At 48.7% G+C, this 23,324-nt stretch overlaps 1 protein-coding gene across 3 annotated transcripts in view; it reads left to right on the forward strand.

Annotated features, from left to right (window-relative positions):
• The window catches only part of HPS3 (HPS3 biogenesis of lysosomal organelles complex 2 subunit 1), a 136,836-nt gene that overhangs the window by 83,385 nt on the left and 30,127 nt on the right, over positions 1-23,324 (forward strand). For all 3 annotated transcript variants that reach the window (XM_075340806.1, XM_075340805.1, XM_075340804.1), the window contains exons 11-13: positions 12,285-12,515; positions 15,330-15,515; positions 23,046-23,237. In XM_075340806.1, coding sequence (XP_075196921.1) covers positions 12,285-12,515; positions 15,330-15,515; positions 23,046-23,237 — 609 coding nt within the window. The remainder of the gene's footprint in view (positions 1-12,284; positions 12,516-15,329; positions 15,516-23,045; positions 23,238-23,324) is intronic.

Here is a 23,324-nt window from a genome sequence, read left to right on the forward strand (position 1 = left end):
CCCTATTAATGCTGTCCTGGAAGGACAGTCGACGTTTCGGTCCTTCCCAAGCTCGGGCAGGTCCCAATTGCCCTCGTCCAAAAGAGCTGAAAATCCTCAGAGGGGCTCAGTTTCCGGGGGCTCAATCACGCCCAAGGAAGGCAGCCGTAGGGACCGCTACCAAGGCGGTCTCCTCATGACTCTCAGCTCTCTCATCTCTCCGCATCCGCGGTTGATGGCAGACTCGCTCGCCTTTGGCGACATTTAGCTGCCACAGGTCACAGACCGGTGGGTGAGGGACATTGTGCCCACGTGCACAGGACAGAGTTCTGTTCTCGTCCTCCGACTCGATTCTTCAGAACGTCCCCACCTCCCCACCGAGCCGATGCTCTTCTGCAGGCAGAAGGAGTGGTAATCCCTGTTCCTCTTCAGGAACAAGACACGGTTTTCCTCCAATCTGGTTGTGGTGCCAAAAAAGGATGGCTCTTTCCGTTCCGTTCTGGACCTAAAACTGCTCAACAAGCACGTGGAGGCCAGGCGGTTCCGGATGAAACCCTCCGCTCCGTCATTGCCTCAATGTCTCAAGGATATTTCCTAGCATCAATAGACATCAAAGATGCTTATCTCCACGTGCCGATTGCTACAGAGCACAAATGTTTTCTACGTTTTGTGATGGGAGACGACCATCTTCAGTTCGTAGCTCTGCCATTCGGTCTGGCGACAACCCCACGGGTGTTCACCAAGGTCATGGCGGCAGTGGTAGCAGTCTTGCACTCACAGGGACACTCTGTGATCCCTTACTTGGACGATCTACTTGTCAAGGCACCCTCTCAAGAGGCATGCCAATTCAGCCTGAATGTTGTGCTGGAGACTCTCCAGACGTTCGGGTGGATCATCGACTTCTCAAAGTCAAACCTGTCACCGACCCAATCACTAACGTCTCTTGGTATGGAGTTTCATACTCTCTCAGCGATAGTGAAGCTTCCGCTGGACAAGCAGCGGTCACTACAGACTGGGGTGCAGACTCTCCGTCAAGGTCAGTCGCACTCCTTAAGACGCCTCATGCACTTCCTCGGGAAGATGATGGCGGCAATGGAGGCGGTTCCGTTTGCGCAGTTTCATCTGCGTCCTCTTATTGGGACATTCTCCGCCAATGGGACGGGAAGTCAACATCCCTGAACAGGAAAGTCTCCTTTTCACAGAAGGACTCTCTGCAATGGTGGCTTCTTCCCACCTCATTATCACAGGGAAGATCCTTCCTACCACCGTCTTGGGCGGTAGTCACGACAGGCGCGAGTCTGTCAGGGTGGGGAGCAGTTTTTTCTCCACCACAGGGCTCAGGGTACGTGGACTCAGCAGGAGTCCACCCTTCAGATCCATGTTCTGGAAATCAGAGCAGTGTAGCTTGCCCTTCTAGCCTTCCAGCAGTGGCTGGAAGGAAAGCAGATCCGAATTCAGTCGGACAACTCCACAGCGGTGGCATACATCAATCACCAAGGAGGGACACGCAGTCGGCAAGCCTTCCAGGAAGTCCGGCGGATTCTGACGTGGGTGGAAGCCACGGCCTCCACCGTATCCGCAGTTCACATCCCCGGCGTAGAAAACTGGGAAGCAGACTTCCTCAGCCGCCAGGGCATGGACGCAGGGGAATGGTCCCTTCGCCCGGACGTGTTTCAGGACATCTGTAGCCGCTGGGGAAGGCCGGACGTCGACCTAATGGCGTCCAGGCACAACAACAAGGTCCCAACCTTCATAGCACGGTCTCGCAATCACAGAACTCTGGCGGCAGACGCCTTAGTGCAACATTGGTCGCAGTTCCGGCTCCCTTATGTGTTTCCACCTCTGGCACTCTTGCCCAGAGTGCTACGCAAGATCAGATCCGACTGCAGCCGCGTCATACTCGTCGCCCCAGACTGGCCAAGGAGGGCGTGGTATCCGGATCTGTGGCATCTCACGGTCGGCCAACCGTCGGCACTACCAGACTGACCAGACTTACTGTCCCAAGGGCCGTTTTTCCATCAGAATTCTGCGGCCCTGAACCTGACTGTGTGGCCATTGAGTCCTGGATCCTAGGGTCTTCAGGATTATCCCAAGGGGTCGTTGCCACCATGAGACAGGCTAGGAAGCCCACGTCCGCTAAGATCTACCACAGAACGTGGAGGATATTCTTATCCTGGTGCTCTGCTCAGGGAGTGTCTCCCTGGCCTTTTGCATTGCCTACCTTTTTTTCTTTCCTGCAATCTGGGTTAGAAAAAGGTTTGTCGCTCGGCTCCCTTAAAGGGCAAGTCTCGGCGCTATCCGTCTTTTTTTTTTTTTTTCAAAAGCGTCTAGCACGACTTCCTAAGGTGCGCACGTTCCTGCAGGGGGTTTGTCATATTGTACCCCCGTACAAGCGGCCGTTAGATCCATGGGATCTGAACAGGGTACTAGTTGCCCTCCAGAAGCCGCCCTTCGAGCCTCTGAGGGAGGTTTCACCTTCTAGACTATCACAGAAAGTGGCTTTTCTGGTAGCGATCACATCTCTTCGGAGAGTGTCTGAGCTAGCAGCGCTGTCATCCAAGGCTCCTTTCCTGGTCTTCCACCAGGACAAGGTAGTGCTGCGCCCCATTCAGGAGTTTCTCCCGAAGGTGGTATCCTCTTTTCATCTTAATCAGGATATCTCTTTGCCTTCGTTTTATCCTCATGCAGTTCATCGGTATGAGAAGGATTTACATTTGTTAGATCTGGTGAGAGCACTCAGAATCTACATTTCCCGCACGGCGCCCTTGCGCCGTTCGGATGCACTTTTTGTCCTTGTCGCTGGTAAGCGCAAAGGGTCGCAGGCTTCTAAGGCCACCCTGGCTCGATGGATCAAAGAACCAATTCTTGAAGCCTACCGTTCTGCTGGGCTTCCGGTTCCATCAGGGCTGAAGGCCCATTCTACCAGAGCCGTGGGAGCATCCTGGGCATTACGACACCAGGCTACGGCTCAACAGGTGTGCCAGGCAGCTACCTGGTCGAGTCTGCACACTTTCACCAAACATTATCAGGTGCATACCTATGCTTCGGCGGACGCCAGCCTAGGTAGAAGAGTCCTGCAGGCGACAGTTGCCTCCATATAGGGGAGGGCTGTCTTGCAGCTCTAACATGAGGTATTTCTTTACCCACCCAGGGACAGCTTTTGGACGTCCCAATCGTCTGGGTCTCCCAATAGAGCGCCGAAGAAGAAGGGAATTTTGTTACTTACCGTAAATTCCTTTTCTTCTAGCTCTTATTGGGAGACCCAGCACCCGCCCTGTTGTCCTTCGGGATTTTTGGGTTTTTTTCGGGTACACATGTTGTTCATGTTGAACGGTTTTTCAATTCTCCGATGTTACTCGGAGTGAATTTGTTTAACCAAGTTATTGGCTTTCCTCCTTCTTGCTTTTGCACTAAAACTGGTGAGCCAGTGATCCCACTGGGGGTGTATAGCCAGAAGGGGAGGGGCCTTACACTTTTTAGTGTAATGCTTTGTGTGGCCTCCGGAGGCAGTAGCTATACACCCAATCGTCTGGGTCTCCCAATAAGAGCTAGAAGAAAAGGAATTTACGGTAAGTAACAAAATTCCCTTCTTCAACAAAACTTTGCATAAATCGGTACTACAGGCAAATATAAGAAACATTTTATAATCTCATTACAGAAATCAATCCCTTTACTCGACTTATCAGCCTCTTCTCTCCTCTCTGCCTCTTAAATTAGTCATCTACTCTGATAAGCCAGCAGGACTGAGGATCAGGGAGAAGAGACAGTCTGAGGAGACAGGACTGAGGAATGGGAAAGGGAAATGGGCAGAGGGAGACACATCAAGATTGTACTGAGCTTTCTAACAAGTCTTACATCTCTCAAGGGCTAAACCAAAGGAGATGAACAGGTTAAAAACTGCTCTGTTGAAGATCCAGTGATGAATCAGGATGTCTTCGATGCGGTTTTATTCGTCAACGCGTTTCGAGGAACAATCTTCTTCATCAGGGGGTTTGTCCTGATTAAGATTGTTCTACAAAACACGTTGATGCATAAAATCACATCTGAAGATGTCCTGATTAGAGTTGAGCGAGTACCTAACTATTCGTACTCGCTATGGGGAAACCTCGCAAAGTAACTAGTAACCCGAATGCTGTACTATTCGTGCGAGTAGCGAATAGTGCAGAATTCGGGTTACTCGTTACATTGCGGGTATTTCCCATTGACTTGCATTGCACACACTATTCAGAATGAATACGTGAGTAGTAGACAGTACTAGCTCAACTCTAGTCCTGATTCCTGTTTAACCCATTAACGACCGCGGCCAGTAATATTACGTCCTAGCGGTCATAATGTTACTGCCTGCGGTCTGCCGCCGGCCGCATGCCGCAATCGGCGCACATCTCAGCTGATTTTCACAGCTGAGATGTATGCCTGCTAGGCACGAGCAGAATCGTTATCTGCTTGTGCCGTTTAACTCCTTAAATGGCGCTGTCAATATATGACAGTGCCATTATAACGGCATCCGCAGTAAACATTTACTTACCGGCCGATACCGGAAGTCACATGATGTGATCACGTGACTTCCGGTGGTTGTCATGGTAGCACAGGGGCATGTGATGACTCCTGTATTACACATGAATTACTTTCAGTTTCACTCGGCCCGGAGCCGAGTGAAGCAGAAAGTGAGCATATCTGCTGTTTACAGCTCTGTAGCTGTGATCAGCAGATAGGCCAGAGCGATCTGATTGCTGATGGCTATAGCCCACTAGGGGGACTAGTAAAATAAAAAAAAAAAAGTTTTAAAAAAAAAAATCCTAAAAGTTCAAATCACCCCCATTTCGCCCCATTGAAAATTAAAGGGTTAAAAAAATAAAAAAATATACACACATTTGGTATCGCCGCGATCAGAAACGCCCGATCTATCAAAATATAAAATCAATTAATCTGATCAGTAAACGGCGTAGCGGCAAAAAAAATTCCAAACTCTAAAATTACGTTTTTTTGTCGCCACAACTTTTGCGAAAAATGCAATCACAGGCGATCAAAATGTAGCATTTGCGGAAAAATGGTACAGTTAAAAACATCAGCTTGAGATGCAAAAAATAAGCCATCACTGAGCCATAGATCCCAAAAAATGAGAACGCTACGGGTCACGGAATATGGCGTAAAACGTGCACCACTTTTTTCGGACAAACTTACGATTATTTTTTTTTAACCCCTTATATAAAAGTAAACATATACATGTTTGGTGTCTACGAACTCGCACTGACCTGAGGCATCACACCCACACATCAGTTTTACCATATAGTGAACACAGTGAATAAAATATCTCAAATCAATGATGCTATTACACTTTTTTTGCAATTTTTCTGCATTTGGAATTTTTTTGCCATTTTCCAGTACACTATATGGTAAAACTTGTGGTTTTATTTAAAAGTACAGCTCGTTCCGCAAAAAATGAGCCCTCACATGACCATATTGACTGAAAAATAAAAAAGTTACGTCTCTCAGAAGTAGAATGGCGGAAAAAAAAACGGAAAGCGAAAAATTGGCCGCTTGTGAAGGGGTTAATCATTGGATCTTTGGCAGTGCAGATGTTGACCCGTTCATCTCCTTTTGGTTTTCTCTGTTCTACAGCATAGTCCTTTTGTTCCATATGTGCTACATGGAGTTGTGCCTTCACAACCTCCCCAAGGTGAGCTCCATCCCTCATTGCCTTCCTGGTTTTTATTTTGGCAAGGGCCTGTTGCTCTTTTTTTCTTTTCCATCCTGTTCACTCCATCACTCGAGCTGAATCATATCCAGGCGGCTCAGTACTCCTGTATAATATTCTCCATGATGTTGTTGCTTCTCTTCACATGCTATAAAGGAATAAAGAGCAAGAATCCCCCTGTGATGTGTATGGGAGACCTCGCACTAGCTCGTCTCTCCCCACAAGTTAAGAGAAAATAGCAAGTTAAGAATAGAACATACACTGGGAAAAACTGGTGAAGATACAGAATACATCAAATTTAATGGCTAGATATATGTAAACACAGGACAAATTCTGAAATGTCACTTTGACAGTAGTGTTACCCTGTAAGCTAATTCCTACAATCTATAGGAATTGTATCCATTGCTTTCCATTAGTCCCTGTTCTGAAATCCCGAAAATGTAACTCCTTGATGGCTGCAATTTTTGCTGTAGAAAATCGTTTATCAGTGCCTTTCTTTGTCGCTCCATTGGGAGACCCAGACAATTGGGGTGTATAGCTTCTGCCTCCGGAGGCCACACAAAGTATTACACTTAAAAGTGTAAACCCCTCCCCTCTGCCTATACACCCCCCCGTGCATCACGGGCTCCTCAGTTTTTATGCTTTGTGCGAAGGAGGCACACATGCACGCAAGCTCCACAATTTAGTCAGCAGTAACTGCTGACTATATCGGATGGAAGAAAAGAGGGCCCATAACAGGGCCCCCGGCATGCTCCCTTCTCACCCCACTCTGGTCGGCGGTGCTGTTAAGGTTGAGGTACCCATTGCGGGTACATAGGCAGGAGCCACATGCTGTTTTCCTTCCCCATCCCTTAGGGGCTCTGGGTGAAGTGGGATCCTAACGGTCACCAGACACTGGGACCGTGCTCCCTCCACAGCCCCTGAGGGAATCTGCTGGACAGGAGCCGGGTATCATCAGGGACAGGGCCCTGCTACTCTGAGGTACTCTGTGTCCCCTTGGGGACGGCGCATAGAGCGCCTGTGTTATGGACGCTGCAGCAGCTGCTGGGTGTGTTGGTGCGCCGGAACTACCGCGCTGACCGCGCTTGTTTGCCGGCCGCGCTTATAACTTTACTCCCCGGCTTTTGCGGCCTAGTAACGCATACTCCGCCCCCAGGCCTGCCAGTCAGGGGTAAGGGCGGGACGCTGCACTGGACGTCAGCGCTGAGGGCTGGAGCATACTTCGTATCCTCCTCCCCCCTCACTGAGCACCGTGGGGCACCAGATTCCCGCACTTTCTGAGGCACGCCCACGGCCCCCTCCTCCTCTCAGAACGCTGGCAGCCATTGCTATCAGCACTTCAGACGCTGGAGAATTTCAGAGGGGAGACAACACCGAGCTCCACAGCTCTGGGAGGCCCGGGCAGGGAATCTGGTGGTCACACAACCGCTGCGGGCGGTCGGTAAGCCGCACCTGTTACTAGGTGCTGGCCCCCCTGGGTGCCGAAGTGTATACTTATATGCTTATATTGTATACATTTACTCTGTACGGCCGCACTATTTGCTTTTGGCTATATACCCTCACTGGTTGCTCTAACAGGAGACAACAGCATGTCGTCCGCAAAAAGCAAGGGTGCCAAGGCACAGGCTTACTTTGCAACCTGTACCTCATGTGCGGCTATGCTACCTGCAGGTTCCACCTACCCTCATTGTGTGCAATGTTCGGCCCCTGTGACACTCACTCAGCCGGAGCCTATGCCACTGGTGGGACCCCCGGCCCAGGTGGAACCACCTGCTTCCACTGTCCAGGTGACAGGGACAGAGTTTGCAGTATTCGCTGACAAACTGTCTGAGACTATGGATAAATGGTCTGCTAAGATACTGGAAGCTTTGCAGTCCAGACCGGTAACACAGGCCCCGGGCACAGTTGAATCATTGACCCCAGGCCCTCCTCGGTTGGAGCAGCAAAGTGCTCCTGGGGCGGCTCATAGGTCCCACGGTGAGGACTCCGACACGGACCGCAGTCCCAGACCGGCTAAGCGGGCTCGCTGGGAGCTTCCCTCGACTTCATCACACTGTTCAGGGTCTCAGCATGAGGACTCTCTGGAGGATGAAGAGGAGGTGGCAGATCAGGGCTCTGATCCTGACACCGCTCTCAACCTTGATTCACCTGAAGGGGACGCCATAGTAAACGACCTTATAGCGTCCATCAATCAGGTGTTGGATCTTTCTCCCCCAGCTCCTCCGATTCAGGAGTCAGCTTCTCAGCAGGAGAAATTCCATTTTAGGTTTCCCAAACGTACGCGGAGTGGTTTTCTTGATCACTCCGACTTCAGAGATGCTGTCCAGAAACACCGAGCTTTTCCAGATAAGCGCTTTACTAAGCGCCTTAATGACACACGTTATCCCTTCCCCCCCTGACGTAGTCAAGGGTTGGGCTCAGTGTCCCAAGGTGGATCCTCCAGTCTCTAGACTGGCGGCTAGATCCATAGTTGCAGTGGCAGATGGTGCATCACTCAAGGATGCCACTGACAGGCAGATAGAGCTCCTGATGAAATCCATCTATGAAGCTATTGGCGCGTCCTTTGCTCCGGCATTCGCAGCCGTATGGGCTCTCCAAGCTATCTCAGCTTGTCAGTCTGAGATTAATGCAGTCACACGTGCCTCTACTCCGCAGGTTGTGTCCTTAACCTCTCAGGCGTCGGCGTTTGCGTCCTACGCCATGAATGCTGTCCTGGACTCTGCGAGCCGTACGGCGGTAGCATCCGCCAATTCGGTGGCAGTCCGCAGGGCCATGTGGCTACGTGAATGGAAGGCAGACTCTGCTTCCAAAAAGTTCTTAACCGGGTTGCCATTTTCTGGCGACCGCCTGTTTGGCGAGCGATTGGATGAAATCATTAAACAATCCAAGGGAAAGGACTCGTCCTTACCCCAGTCCAAACCAAACAGACCTCCACAACGGAAGGTACAATCGAGGTTTCGGTCCTTTCGGCCCTCAGCCAGATCTCAATTCTCCTCGTCCAACAGGCCTTAGAAGGGTCAGAGGAACTCCGATTCATGGCGGTCTAAGTCACATCCTAAGAAGACCGCTGGAGGAACCGCTCCCAAAGAGGCCTCCTCATGACTTTCGGCCTCCCCAAACCGCATCCTCGGTCGGTGGCAGGCTCTCCCGCTTTTGCGACGCCTGGTTGCCACATGTCCAAGACCGATGGGTGAGAGACATTCTGTCTCACGGTTACAGGATAGAGTTCAGCTCTCGTCCTCCGACTCGTTTCTTCAGAACATCTCCACCCCCCGAGCGAGCCGAAGCTCTCCTTCAGGCGGTGAGCACTCTGAAGGCAGAAGGAGTGGTGATCCCTGTTCCCCTTCAGCAATGGGGCCACGGTTTTTACTCCAACTTGTTTGTGGTGCCAAAAAAGGACGGATCTTTCCGTCCCGTTCTGGACCTAAAACTGCTCAACAGACACGTGAAAACCAGGCGGTTCCGGATGGAATCTCTCCGCTCCGTCATCGCATCAATGTCTCAAGGAGACTTCCTAGCATCAATCGACATCAGGGATGCTTATCTCCACGTGCCGATTGCACCAGAGCATCAGCGCTTCCTGCGTTTCGCCATCGGGGACGAACACCTTCAGTTCGTGGCACTGCCTTTCGGCCTGGCGACAGCCCCACGGGTCTTCACCAAGGTCATGGCAACAGTGGTAGCAGTCCTACACTCTCAGGGACACTCGGTGATCCCTTACTTAGACGATCTTCTTGTCAAGGCCCCCTCTCGGGTGGCATGCCAACACAGCCTGAACATTGCCCTGGAGACTCTCCAGAGATTCGGGTGGATCATCAATTTCCCAAAGTCAAAACTGACACCGACCCAATCGCTGACATATCTTGGGATGGAGTTTCATACTCTCTCAGCGATAGTGAAACTTCCGCTGGACAAACAGCGTTCACTACAGACAGGGGTGCAATCTCTCCTTCGAGCCCAGTCGCACCCCTTGAGGCGCCTCATGCACTTCCTCGGGAAGATGGTGGCAGCAATGGAGGCAGTTCCTTTTGCGCAGTTTCATCTGCGTCCACTTCAATGGGACATTCTCCGCAAATGGGACAGGAAGTCGACGTCCCTAGACAGGAACGTCTCCCTTTCTCGGGCAGCCAAGGCCTCCCTCCAGTGGTGGCTTCTTCCCACTTCTCTGTCGAAGGGGAAATCCTTCCTACCCCCATCCTGGGCTGTGGTCACGACGGACGCGAGTCTGTCAGGGTGGGGAGCGGTCTTTCTCCACCACAGGGCTCAGGGTACCTGGACTCAGCCAGAGTCCTCCCTTCAGATCAATGTTCTGGAGATAAGGGCAGTGTATCTAGCCCTAAAGGCGTTCCAGCCGTGGCTGGAAGGCAGGCAGATCCGAATTCAGTCGGACAACGCCACGGCGGTGGCATACATCAACCACCAAGGCGGCACACGCAGTCGGCAAGCCTTCCAGGAAGTTCGGCGGATTCTGCTGTGGGTGGAAGCCACAGCCTCCACCATCTCCGCAGTTCACATCCCGGGCGTAGAAAACTGGGAAGCAGACTTTCTCAGTCGCCAGGGCATGGACGCAGGGGATTGGTCTCTTCAACCGGACGTGTTTCAAGAGATCTGTTGCCGCTGGGGAACGCCGGACGTCGATCTCATGGCGTCTCGGCACAACAACAAAGTCCCGGCATTCATGGCACGGTCTCAAGATCACAGAGCTCTGGCGGCGGACGCATTAGTTCAGGATTGGTCGCAGTTTCGACTACCTTATGTGTTTCCTCCTCTGGCAATGCTGCCCAGAGTGTTACGCCGCGCCATCCTCGTCGCTCCAGACTGGCCGAGGAGGTCGTGGTACCCGGATCTGTGGCATCTCACGGTGGGCCAACCGTGGGCACTACCAGACCGACCAGACTTGCTGTCTCAAGGGCCATTTTTCCATCTGAATTCTGCGGCCCTCAACCTGACTGTGTGGCCATTGAGTCCTGGATCCTAGCGTCTTCAGGGTTATCTCAAGAGGTCATTGCCACTATGAGACAGGCCAGGAAACCAACGTCCGCCAAGATCTACCACAGGACATGGAGGATCTTCTTATCCTGGTGCTCTGATCAGGGTTTTACTCCCTGGCCATTTGCCTTGCCCACTTTTCTGTCCTTCCTTCAATCCGGAATGGAAAAGGGTTTGTCTCTCGGCTCCCTTAAGGGACAAGTCTCGGCGCTCTCTGTATTTTTTCAAAAGCGTCTAGCCAGGCTTCCACAGGTACGCACCTTCCTGCAGGGGGTTTGCCACATAGTCCCTCCTTACAAGCGTCCGCTAGAACCCTGGGATCTGAACAGGGTGCTAACGGCTCTTCAGAAACCACCCTTCGAGCCAATGAGGGATATTTCTCTTTCACGCCTTTCACAGAAGGTGGTCTTCCTAGTAGCAGTCACATCACTTCGAAGAGTGTCTGAGCTAGCAGCGCTGTCATGCAAAGCCCCCTTCCTGGTGTTTCACCAGGACAAGGTGGTTCTGCGTCCGGTTCCGGAATTTCTCCCGAAGGTGGTATCCCCTTTTCATCTCAATCAGGATATCTCCTTACCTTCTTTTTGTCCTCATCCAGTTCACCAATGTGAAAAGGATTTGCACTTGTTGGATCTGGTGAGAGCACTCAGACTCTACATTTCTCGTACGGCGCCCCTGCGCCGCTCGGATGCGCTCTTTGTCCTTGTCGCTGGCCAGCGTAAAGGGTCGCAGGCTTCTAAGTCAACCTTGGCTCGGTGGATCAAGGAACCAATTCTGGAAGCCTACCGTTCTTCTGGGCTTCCGGTTCCTTCAGGGCTGAAGGCTCATTCTACCAGAGCCGTGGGTGCGTCCTGGGCATTGCGGCACCAGGCTACGGCTCAGCAGGTGTGTCAGGCGGCTACCTGGTCGAGCCTGCACACTTTCACGAAACACTATCAAGTGCATACCTATGCTTCGGCAGATGCCAGCCTAGGTAGGCGAATCCTTCAGGCGGCGGTTGCCCACCTGTAGGAAGGGGCCGTTTTACGGCTCTTTTACCGAGGTATTCTTTTACCCACCCAGGGACTGCTTTTGGACGTCCCAATTGTCTGGGTCTCCCAATGGAGCGACAAAGAAGAAGGGAATTTTGTTTACTTACCGTAAATTCCTTTTCTTCTAGCTCCAATTGGGAGACCCAGCACCCGCCCCTGTTCCCTTCGGGCTGTTGTTTTTTTGTGTACACATGTTGTTCATGTTGAATTGTTCCTTTGGTTCATGGTTTCAGTTCTCCGAACATCCTTCGGATTGAATTTACCTTAGACCAATTTATAAGTTTCCTCCTTCCTGCTTTTGCACCAAAACTGAGGAGCCCGTGATGCACGGGGGGGTGTATAGGCAGAGGGGAGGGGTTTACACTTTTAAGTGTAATACTTTGTGTGGCCTCCGGAGGCAGAAGCTATACACCCCAATTGTCTGGGTCTCCCAATTGGAGCTAGAAGAAAAGGAATTTACGGTAAGTAAACAAAATTCCCTTCTTTGCTTTTATTCAGCGAGAGACGTATGATATTTCTATGATTTGCTGCTCTTCTTATCTTTAGTGTTTCACTTTTTCTCGTGGATGATTTTTCTATTATTTTTTTCACAGACGGTGGCGCTCGCCGTCTTGCAGATTTTTATTGCAACGGAACCAAACCAGCTGCCTCATGCTTTGTGCAGTCCTTGTATGACTAATGTTTGCCCCCAAAAAGCAATCGGCTTTTTGGATACATTAGATGCATCAGAACCTTCAACCCTTATTTCTCTAACAAAGGCAACCATGGCACTGAAGATGCAAGATCTCCAGGCTTATGAGGCAGAGATGCAGCGTAATTCAGAGGTATGCTTCTCTAACATTAAAACAAAATCGTATACTTGCCTAAGACTGAGGAAAAAGCTTTAGCACATTATGTTGTGGTTCAATTTTTCTGCATATACATGGTAACTGGTATTTTCCATTTATCTAAACAGAACTTGTCAGCAGGATTTTGTAAAGACATGGCTGTACTGTTAAATTGATATTTTGAAGAAATCTACTGCTTTGTTCTTGATTAATAACCATTTGAAGATTTCTGATAATTAGATTTCGGTGCCCAGAGTTGGACTGTACACTTGGTCTTCTCCTCCCTGTCTGTGATTCCCCAGACCCTCCACCTGTCTCCAGTCTGTGAATAGTACAAAAATTGCTGCACACTTAAATTGGAATGCAAAAAATGTATTTAATAAAGTACAAAATGTACAGTGTTTAACAAAATGGCGACCTCTGACATTAACGTTTTGACCAATCAGTCTTTATCATAGAGTCACACAGTATGGCCTTTGGAAGTATTCAACTGAAGGCTCTTAGGCCAGACAAAGGGGTAACCCTGGTTGAGGAAGGTGTTTCAGTTGAAGATATATGTAAAGTGGTGGTGTATACTGAGAGATTCAGAGGGAGCAGTTATGATCTGTTGTAATAAAAGCTGTCCTATAGTCCTGCATACATGACAGCCAGTGGTCTTACAGTAATGGTCCAGCCGGTATAAATAATGGAAAGGTCCATATAATTGAGGTAAAAGGGCAGAATGGTGACTCTGGTCCCACAATCTAATTGAGATTTTTCGGGCGTCTGGTAAGGCTAGTGTGTCTTGGCTGGAGTGTAGAGGCTAGTGTCTTCTCTTCCTTTTCGGTGATTCCCCAGCCCCTCCGCCTGCTTCCAGTGCTGATATTTCTAACAGAGCAGGCAGGTCATTCACAGATCGGAGGCAGGTGGAGGGGCCGGGGAATCACAGACAGGGAGGAGAAGACCCAGCGTACAGTCCGGCCCCTGCGCACCAAAATCTAATTAGCAGAAAGCTTTTATGATGATAAAGAAGAACTGCAAAATGGATTTCCTCAACAAAGAAATTAATTGAGTCACTTTTACAGCGCCATTACAGCCATGTCTTTATTTTACATTGCTAAATTGTACTGACAAGTTTTCTTTAAAAAAAAAAATGATCAACCAGTAAGTGTGAATGTACCTTTATATGGTATAGCAGGAAGTGGGAGAAGGATGATCTTGACAGATCAAAGTTGAGAGTGGGGAAAGCATCTAAGTTTTCTGGGAGTGAAGATTACAGCATGGCAACATCTGAGTATAGATAGGAAGAAAATCAGACACATGGCAGTCTGCTATGTAGAGGTGAATCACACATACTGTGTATCCATATAAAAATAAAGTATTGTCTGTGGAAAACTATGTGGAGAGGAAGGGGGAAATCACATACTTCTTACTACAGCGAATGCAAAATCTCTCCTGAGCTGTGGAAGAAGAAACTAGCCCAAGAAGTAAGACAGTATCCTGGACACTCAGACCGCACATCTACCATGTGTTAGGTTGCTTTCACACATCCGGTTTTTGCAGTACAGCTCAAGCCGGCTCACAAACCTATGTAACGGATGCGGCGAAAAAAACGGATCCGTTGCATACGTTTTTCCATGCATCCCGTCCATTTTTTGACGGATGCGGCTTGATACGGAGCATGGGCAGTGCAAAAAAACCGCATCCGGCCACCAGATGTGGTTTTTGCCGCAGGACGCCGCATCCAGCGTCCATAGGCTTGCATTGTAAATCGCGCCGCATCACGCCGGATCCGGCGCAATGCGGTTTATTCGCCGCACAAAAAAAGTGCCAGACAACGTTCCATCCGGCGGCCTCATGGGCTAAATATGCCGCATCCAGCAAAAAAACGGACGCAATGCAAGGCCATGCGGCACAATACGGCGCTAATGCAAGTCTATGCAGAAAAAAACGCAACCGGCGGCAAAAAAAAAACGGTTGCGTTTTTTCTGCAAAGCGCCGTATTGTGCCGCTCAGCATAAACCAGATGTGTGAAAGCCTTATTGGAGGTTCACAGCCACATGAGAGAAGCCAAAACTAAGAGAAGCTTAACTGCTGAAGGTGAATGAAGAAATGGAGATTGTAGCCAGTGTGTGTGTGTGTGTGTGTGTGTGTGTGTGTGTGTGTGTGTGTGTGTATATATATATATATATATATATATGTGTGTGTGTATATATATATGTATATATATATATATATATATATATATATATATATATATATATATATATAATGTGTATGTATATATGTATGTATGATTAATAATGGCAAAAATGGGCAAAAACACCCTGATTATAGTGTAGCATCATAACTTTATCAACCTTTTACATCTGAGTACTAGCTATTGAAGGAAAGTGTCTGTTCTCCTGACAGCCTTATTTACATGCCACTATTTGTACTTCATGTGCTGTCATTGTTTTTTTGTTTTTTTTAATATGAGAAAAACTGATGTTTTATACGAGTGTCAAAACCAGACATGGACCAAGAATAGATTCTGCACCCTGATCAAAAATGGACTGATGTGAAAAATCATGGAATAAGGCCTCATTATAATTTGAGTTTTAAGTTTATTTCATTTTACTTTAGTTATTAATATGCAATATTTGGTGTAAATACCAAACGTCTTGTTATATTCTACTGAGCAGTGAACTTCATTCTTATGAGTAAGTGATGACTGCGGAGTGGCCTCGTCACTCTCATTGATGTACCTGTGATCTGATGACTTAGGCTATACAGATCAGTAGCTTTGCCCTACAGATATACATGCACATTTTACTATTCCTCTGCTTTCAGATGCAGCTTCTATGCGCTTTCCTGGATGAACCGAGGCTTATTATAAGACGTAGAGAAAGGGAGATCCTACCAACAGAAATGGCCTTTCACTTCCGAGACACACTACCTGGACTTCTTGTAGCAATTCTGGTGGCTTTTCATGAAAACAGTAAAATTATCATGAAGGAAGCGGAGTCCTTCTTTAAGGTTTATATATTTTTTTTTATTTTTGTTACGCTTTTATTTTAGTAATTTGGAGGGATGAAACTATTTTTTTGTTCCCAGCAATCAGCCATGTCAAGCTGAGCTGGGGAGAGTCTCCACAGACATTTCCTTCATATTCTGACATATATGAGACGTGATTTTCCAGTCATGTACAGATATTGTACATCCTTATTATTATGCGCTGATTGTCATACTTTTGATTTTATTACACTTCCATGTCATCAACTACCCTTACAGAGATCCAACCAGCAGGATTTTCATAAATATTACAACTTGTCTTGCAAAAAATGAGCCCTGATTGATAAAGAGCTAAAAAATAAATAGTTCTAGCTCTTAGAAGAAGGAAAGAGATAAAAGGAAAAGCACAAAGAGAAGGTTTGTCATGGCTGGCAGGGGTTTAAGAGAACCACCCAGCAGGATTTTGATATAAAAAGTAAAGCCAGTGCTATACTGGTGCTAGGATGCTGAATGTAAGCATATCTTTTGTTCTGAAATTGGATGTTTTATTTCAGTAATATGTGCAAGTAAAGTTCCAGCAATGCAATGCTATTTGATTGACAGGTGCAACAGGAAAGGAATATATGGGTCAGGTCTTGCTATCTATTCCCGCCCCTGCCTGCCTGGCCTTACTCCCCCTGTCGCCATCATGGATATTAATTCCGGCGCAGACAGACAGGTGGGAATAGATAGAAAGAACTGACCCACATATTCCCTTCCTGTTGCACCTGTCAATCAAATAGCAGTGCATTGCTGGAAATTTACTTGCACATATTTCTGAAATAAAACATCCAATCTCTGTACAAAAGCTATGCTTACATTCAGCATCCTAGCACCAGTATAGCACTGCCTTTACTTTATATATGAAAATCCTGCTGGTTGGTTCCCTTTAACCCCTGCCTGCATAACAAAGCATCTCTTTGTGCTTTTCATTTTATCTCTGCTCCTTTCTTCCAAGAGCTATAACTATTTTCTTTGTCGCTCCATTGGGAGACCCAGACAATTGGGTGTATAGCTTCTGCCTCCGGAGGCCACACAAAGTATTACACTTTAAAAAGTGTAACCCCTCCCCTCTGCCTATACACCCTCCCATGGATCACGGGCTCCTCAGTTTTTTGCTTTGTGTGGAAGGAGGCACACATCCACTCATGCATTCTCAACTTAGTTATGTCGGTTGGAAGAAAAGAGGGCCCCCACGGGGCCCCCGGCATGTTCCCTTCTCACCCCACTACGTCGGCGGTGTTGTTAAGGTTGAGGTACCCATTGCGGGTACAAAGGCCGGAGCCTCATGCCGTCTCCTTCACCATCCCTTAGCGGCTCTGGGAGAAGTGGGATCCTGAGCGGTCATCCATTTACTGGGACCGTGCTCCCTCCGCAGCCCCTGTGGGAATCTGCCGGACCGGAGTCTATTCAACCTCAGGGACCGGGCCCTGCAACTCTAAGGCCGGAGAAAGGTCAGAGGAACTCCTATGCGTGGCGGTCCAAGTCTCGCCCCCAAAAGGCCGCAGGAGGCACTGCCTCCAAGGCGACCTCCTCATGACTCTCGGCCTCCCCTGACCGCATCCTCGGTCGGTGGCAGGCTCTCCCGCTTTGGCGACGCCTGGTGGCCACATGTTCAAGACCGATGGGTGAGAGGCATTCTGTCTCACGGTTACAGGATAGAGTTCAGCTCTCGTCCTGCGGCTCGTTTCTTCAGAACCTCTCCGCCCCCCGCTCAGGCCGACGCACTTTTTCAGGCAGTGGACGCTCTGAAGACAGAAGGAGTTGTGACCCCCGTTCCCCTTCAGGAACGTGGTCGCGGCTTTTACTCCAACTTGTTCGTGGTGCCAAAAAAGGACGGATCATTCCGTCCCATTCTGGACCTCAAGCTGCTCAACAGACATGTGAGAACCAGACGGTTTCGGATGGAATCCCTCCGCTCGGTCATCGCCTCGATGTCACAAGGAGACTTCTTAGCATCGATCGACTTCAAGGATGCTTATTTCCACGTGCCAATCGCACCCGAACATCAACGCTTCTTGCGTTTCGCCATCGGGGACGAACACCTTCAGTTCGTGGCATTGCCTTTCGGCCTGGCGGCAGCCCCACGGGTTTTCACCAAAGTCATGGCATCCGTCGTGGCGGTCCTGCACTCTCAGGGCCACTCGGTGATCCCCTACTTAGACGATCTCTTGTCAGGGCCCCTTCTCGGGTGGCGTGTCAACACAGCCTTACCGTTGCTCTGACGACTCTCCAGCAGTTCGGGTGGATCATCAACTTCCCGAAATCCAAGTTGACACCGACCCAATCACTGACTTACCTCGGGATGGAGTTTCATACACAGTCAACGGTAGTCAAGCTACCGCGGGACAAACAGCTTTCTCTGCAGGCGGGAGTGCAATCACTTCTTCGGAGTCAGTCACACCCCTTAAGGCGCCTCATGCACCTCCTAGGGAAGATGGTGGCAGCGATGGAGGCAGTGCCGTTCGCGCAATTCCATCTACGGCCACTCCAATGGGACATTCTCCGCAAATGGGACAGGAGGTCGGCTTCCCTCGACAGGAACGTCTCTCTTTCCCTTGGAACCAAGAAGTCACTTCAGTGGTGGCTCCTTCCCAATTCTCTATCGCAGGGAAAATCCTTCCTACCCCCACCTGGGCTGTGGTCACCACGGACGCGAGCCTGTCAGGGTGGGGAGCGGTTTTTCTCCACCACAGGCCTCAGGGAACCTGGACTCCGATACAGTCTTCCCTTCAGATCAATGTTCTGGAGATAAGGGCAGTGTATCTAGCCCTATTGGCTTTTCAGCGGTGGCTGGAGGGCAGGCAGATCCATATCCAGTCGGACAACGCCACTGCCGTCGCATACATCAACCACAAAGGCGGCACTCACAGTCGTCAAGCCTTCCAGGAAGTCCGGCGGATTCTGCAGTGGGTGGAAGCCACAGCTTCCTCCATCTCCGCAGTTCACATCCCGGGCGTAGAAAACTGGGAAGCAGATTTTCTCAGTCGTCAGGGCATGGATGCGGGGGAATGGTCTCTGCACCCAGAAGTGTTTCGAGAGATCTGTCGCCGCTGGGGAACGCCAGACGTCGATCTCATGGCGTCACGGCACAACAACAAAGTCCCGGCATTCATGGCACGGTCTCGGGATCACAGAGCTCTGGCGGCGGACGCGTTAGTTCAGGATTGGTCGCAGTTTCGACTGCCTTATGTGTTTCCTCCTCTGGCGATGCTGCCCAGAGTGTTACGCATGATCAGGTCCGACTGCCGTCGCGCCATTCTCGTCGCTCCAGACTGGCTGAGGCGGTCGTGGTACCCGGATCTGTGGCATCTCACGGTGGGTCAGCCGTGGGCGCTTCCAGACCGCCCAGACTTGCTGTCACAAGGCCCATTTTTCCATCTGAATTCTGTGGCCCTCAACCTGACTGTGTGGCCATTGAGTCCTGGCTCCTAGCGTCTTCAGGGTTATCTCAGGATGTCATTGCCACCATGAGACAGGCCAGGAAGCCAACGTCCGCCAAGATCTATTACAGGTCTTGGCAAATCTTCTTATCCTGGTGCTCTGATAACGGTTTTCCTCTATGGCCGTTTGCCTTACCCACTTTTCTTTCATTCCTTCAATCCGGAATGGACAAGGGTTTGTCACTCGGCTCTCTCAAAGGCCAAGTATCGGCGCTCTCCGTATTTTTTCAAAAGCGCCTAGCCAGGCTTCCGCAGGTCCGCACGTTCCTGCAGGGAGTTTGCCACATAGTCCCACCTTACAAGCGTCCGCTAGAACCCTGGGATCTTAACAGGGTGCTAACGGCTCTTCAGAAACCACCTTTCGAGCCGCTGCGGGATGTCTCTTTATCACGTCTTTCGCAGCAGAAGGTGGCCTTTCTAGTGGCAGTTACATCACTCCGGAGAGTGTCTGAGCTTGCAGCGCTGTCATGCAAAGCCCCCTTCCTGGTGTTTCACCAGGATAAGGTGGTGCTGCGTCCGGTCCCAGAATTTCTCCCTAAGGTGGTATCTCCTTTTGATCTCAATCAGGATATCTCCTTGCCTTCATTTTGCCCTAATCCAATTCACCAATGTGAAAAGGATTTGCACTCGTTGGATCTGGTGAGAGCACTCCGGCTCTACGTGTCTCGCACGGCGCCCCTGCGTTGTTCAGATGCGCTCTTTGTCCTTGTCGCTGGCCAGCGTAAGGGTTCGCAGGCTTCCAAGTCAACCTTGGCCCGGTGGATCAAGGAACCGATTCTCGAAGCCTACCGTTCTTCTGGGCTTCCGCTTCCTTCAGGGCTGAAAGCCCATTCTACCAGAGCCGTGGGTGCGTCCTGGGCATTGTGGCACCGGGCTACGGCTCAGCAGGTGTGTCAGGCAGCTACGTGGTCTAGTCTGCACACTTTCACGAAACACTATCAAGTGCATACCTATGCTTCGGCAGACGCCAGTCTTGGTAGGTGAGTCCTTCAGGCGGCGGTTGCCCACCTGTAAGAGGGGGCCGTTTCGGCTCTTTTTATTGAGGTATTCTTTTACCCACCCAGGGACTGCTCTTGGACGTCCCAATTGTCTGGGTCTCCCAATGGAGCGACAAAGAAGAAGGGAATTTTGTTTACTTACCGTAAATTCCTTTTCTTCTAGCTCCTATGAGGAGACCCAGCACCCGCCCCTGTTCCCTTCGGGCTGTTGTTCTTTGTGTACACAAGTTGTTCATGTTGAATTGTTCTTTTGGTTCATGGTTTTCAGTTCTCCGAACATCCTTCGGATTGAATTTACCCTAGACCAATTTATAAGTTTTCTCCTTCCTGCTTTTGCACCAAAACTGAGGAGCCCGTGATGCACGGGAGGGTGTATAGGCAGAGGGGAGGGGTTACACTTTTTAAAGTGTAATACTTTGTGTGGCCTCCGGAGGCAGAAGCTATACACCCAATTGTCTGGGTCTCCCAATAGGAGCTAGAAGAAAAGGAATTTACGGTAAGTAAACAAAATTCCCTTCTTTTTTTTTCAGCTCTTTGTCAATATTGCCACATTGGGGTTAATGTTTTGCAAGACAAGTTGTAGTTTTGAGTGGTACCATTTATTTCACTTTACATAATACTGGAAAAGGAGAATAAAATACTCCATAGACCGTGAAGTGAAGGAAAAAAGCAGTTTCATCTGGAGATTTTGTGTTTCCAGTGCTCATTGTGCTGTAGAAATTTCCTAAAAGTATGATCCTTCAGGTGATACTAGGCTAGTATAGTTTTTTTTGTTAAGTCTAGAGGTAAAAATTATCATATTTGCAAATAAAAAATAATTTTATGTTGCTATTTTAGAAGACCCCGTAACCTTCTTCTTTTTTTTTTTTTTTTTTTTTCTTGTGTTTTATAAGTTTTCCGTTAATAGAGCTGGATGAGAGCTCTTTTTGTCCTTGGGTTGCTTAACATATTTATAGTATTATTGGGAACATAACATTTTTTTTGTTGTTTTTTTTTTGGGGTTGTTTTTTTTGTTTTTTTTTTTTTAATTGCATTTGTTGGGAAAGATAAGGAAACAGAAACATGACAGTTCTGGCATCTCAGTTTTTATGAGAGAAATAAATAAATTTAAGATAGTTGGCTAGATAGGTCTATCTATTTATCATTTTTTTGCGGTGCACCAATTACTGTATTAGTTGATAATTTTATATTTTGATAGGATGTTTATTGATCCAACCATGCCAAATAGTGCTGATTTGAATTTTATGGGAGTGTCTCTTAAAGGGATATTCCCATCTCCAAGATCCTATCCGAATATGTAGTAGGTATAGTAATAATAATAATCGCAAATACCTCGAATTAGAAATGTACTATAGTTCTCCTGATAAGCTTGGTCACTTACCTCATGTGCAGGGCATTGCAGGACCTTCAGTATCCTTGGCAACTTTAGCACGGTGTTCTTTTTATGGTCTTTAATAAGGTGTGTCTTACAAGACTCTCTGGGCATGTCTTCAGGCCACTCTGCATAATTACCCTGTGAGGCACGCCCATTTGGTAAAGACCATAAAAACTAGTACAAAATAAAAAGGCCCATATCTCTGGAAGTATATGGCCGATATAATAAAAAAATGAAACACTAGGGAGCAGCAGGAATAAAATATGAGCAAATGCTGGTGACTGGTCCTAAGGGGCATTGCAGCTAGAAGTCTCCTTACTGACAGCCAGATTGGTTTGTCAGGTCTCCATAAGGAGAATAGTCTTCCCCGTGGTCCCCACATAGCTTCCCATAAGCCAGATCAGATACCCACACTTTGCACTGACGAGGGGCAATCACCCTGAAACACTGTCTGCAAATTGGGATTCTGATCTGGCAATAAATCCTAAGTCTTATGAAAAGGCTCATTTAAAAAGCCACTTTTGACTTCCAAGAGGTGGGGCTAGAGTTTGTCTCCTTCCTCACTGGAGGGACAATTTGAATAATATATCTGATTAGCTGTAGTACCCGGCGTTGCCCGGGATGGTAACTGTCTCTTTGTCTCTCTCCCAGTCGGTCTGTCTGTGTCCGTTTGTCTGTCTATCTCTTTCTGTCTGTGTGTCTGTCCCTGTGTGTGTCTGTGTGGGTGGCTCTGTCTGTGTGTCTGTCTCTTTTCCCCCTCTGTCTCTTTTCCCCCTCTGTCTCTTTTCCCCCTCTGTCTCTTTTCCCCCCTCTGTCTCTTTTCCCCCCTCTGTCTCTTTTCCCCCTCTGTCTCTTTTCCCCCCTCTGTCTCTTTTCCCCCTCTGTCTCTTTTCCCCCCTCTCTCTTTTCCCCCTCTGTCTTTTTTCCCCCCTCTGTCTCTTTTCCCCCCTCTGTCTCTTTTCCCCCCTCTGTTTCTTTCCCCCCCTGTTTCTTTTGCCCCCTCTGTCTCTTTTCCCCCCTCTGTCTCTTTTCCCCCCTCTGTTTCTTTTGCCCCCTCTGTTTCTTTTGCCCCCTCTGTTTCTTTTGCCCCCCTCTGTTTCTTTTGCCCCCTCTGTTTCTTTTGCCCCCTCTGTTTCTTTTGCCCCCTCTGTTTCTTTTGCCCCCTCTGTTTCTTTTGCCCCCTCTGTCTCTTTTGCCCCCTCTGTCTCTTTTGCCCCCTCTGTCTCTTTTCCCCCCTCTGTCTCTTTTCCCCCCTCTGTCTCTTTTCCCCACTCTGTCTTTTTTGCCCCCTCTGTTTCTTTTGCCCCCTCTGTCTCTTTTCCCCCTCTGTCTCTTTTCCCCCCTCTGTCTCTTTTCCTGTCTGCATTCCTATGTCTGTCTTTGACTGTCTGTCAGTCTCTGTCTGTGCTTATGTATGTCCCTCTCTTTCTGTCTCTCTATCTGTCTCCCCACCAACATCTTATTACCTCACACATAAGCTTCTTATACTAACAATTTATTTTGTTCCTATAGCAACCAATCACAGCTCCTATTAATAAGCTCTAGCTCCTATCTCCATTGACTTTAATGGAGACAGGTGTTTGAGAATAACTGTAAATTGACGTATTAATGTATTGATCTCATTTATCACTATCAGAGTACGGATAACAGTCTGTCCAGGAAGTAAACCGATTTTAATTGTCATTTATTTTTCCTCTAGTCTTTATGTAACAAGACTGAAGATGATGATAATCCACAAATACTTGTAGATTTTTGGGAAGCCCTTCTGTCCTCGTATCCCCCAGTATCCACCCTACAAGACGTACTGTCCAAGCTTACATCCCACTATGTGTGCAGGATATGCAAATCACAGCATGTATGTGTCACGTCTCTCCGGAGCGCAGAAGACCTGGTAGGTGTTCTGATCCATCTATATGTTCTTCCCATGTATGCCTACCATCGGTATCCTTTAAGGCTTTGTGCGCACGCTGTGGTTATT

The sequence above is a fragment of the Anomaloglossus baeobatrachus genome, chromosome 3, assembly GCF_048569485.1.
Source record: "Anomaloglossus baeobatrachus isolate aAnoBae1 chromosome 3, aAnoBae1.hap1, whole genome shotgun sequence".
NCBI lineage: Eukaryota > Metazoa > Chordata > Amphibia > Anura > Aromobatidae > Anomaloglossus > Anomaloglossus baeobatrachus.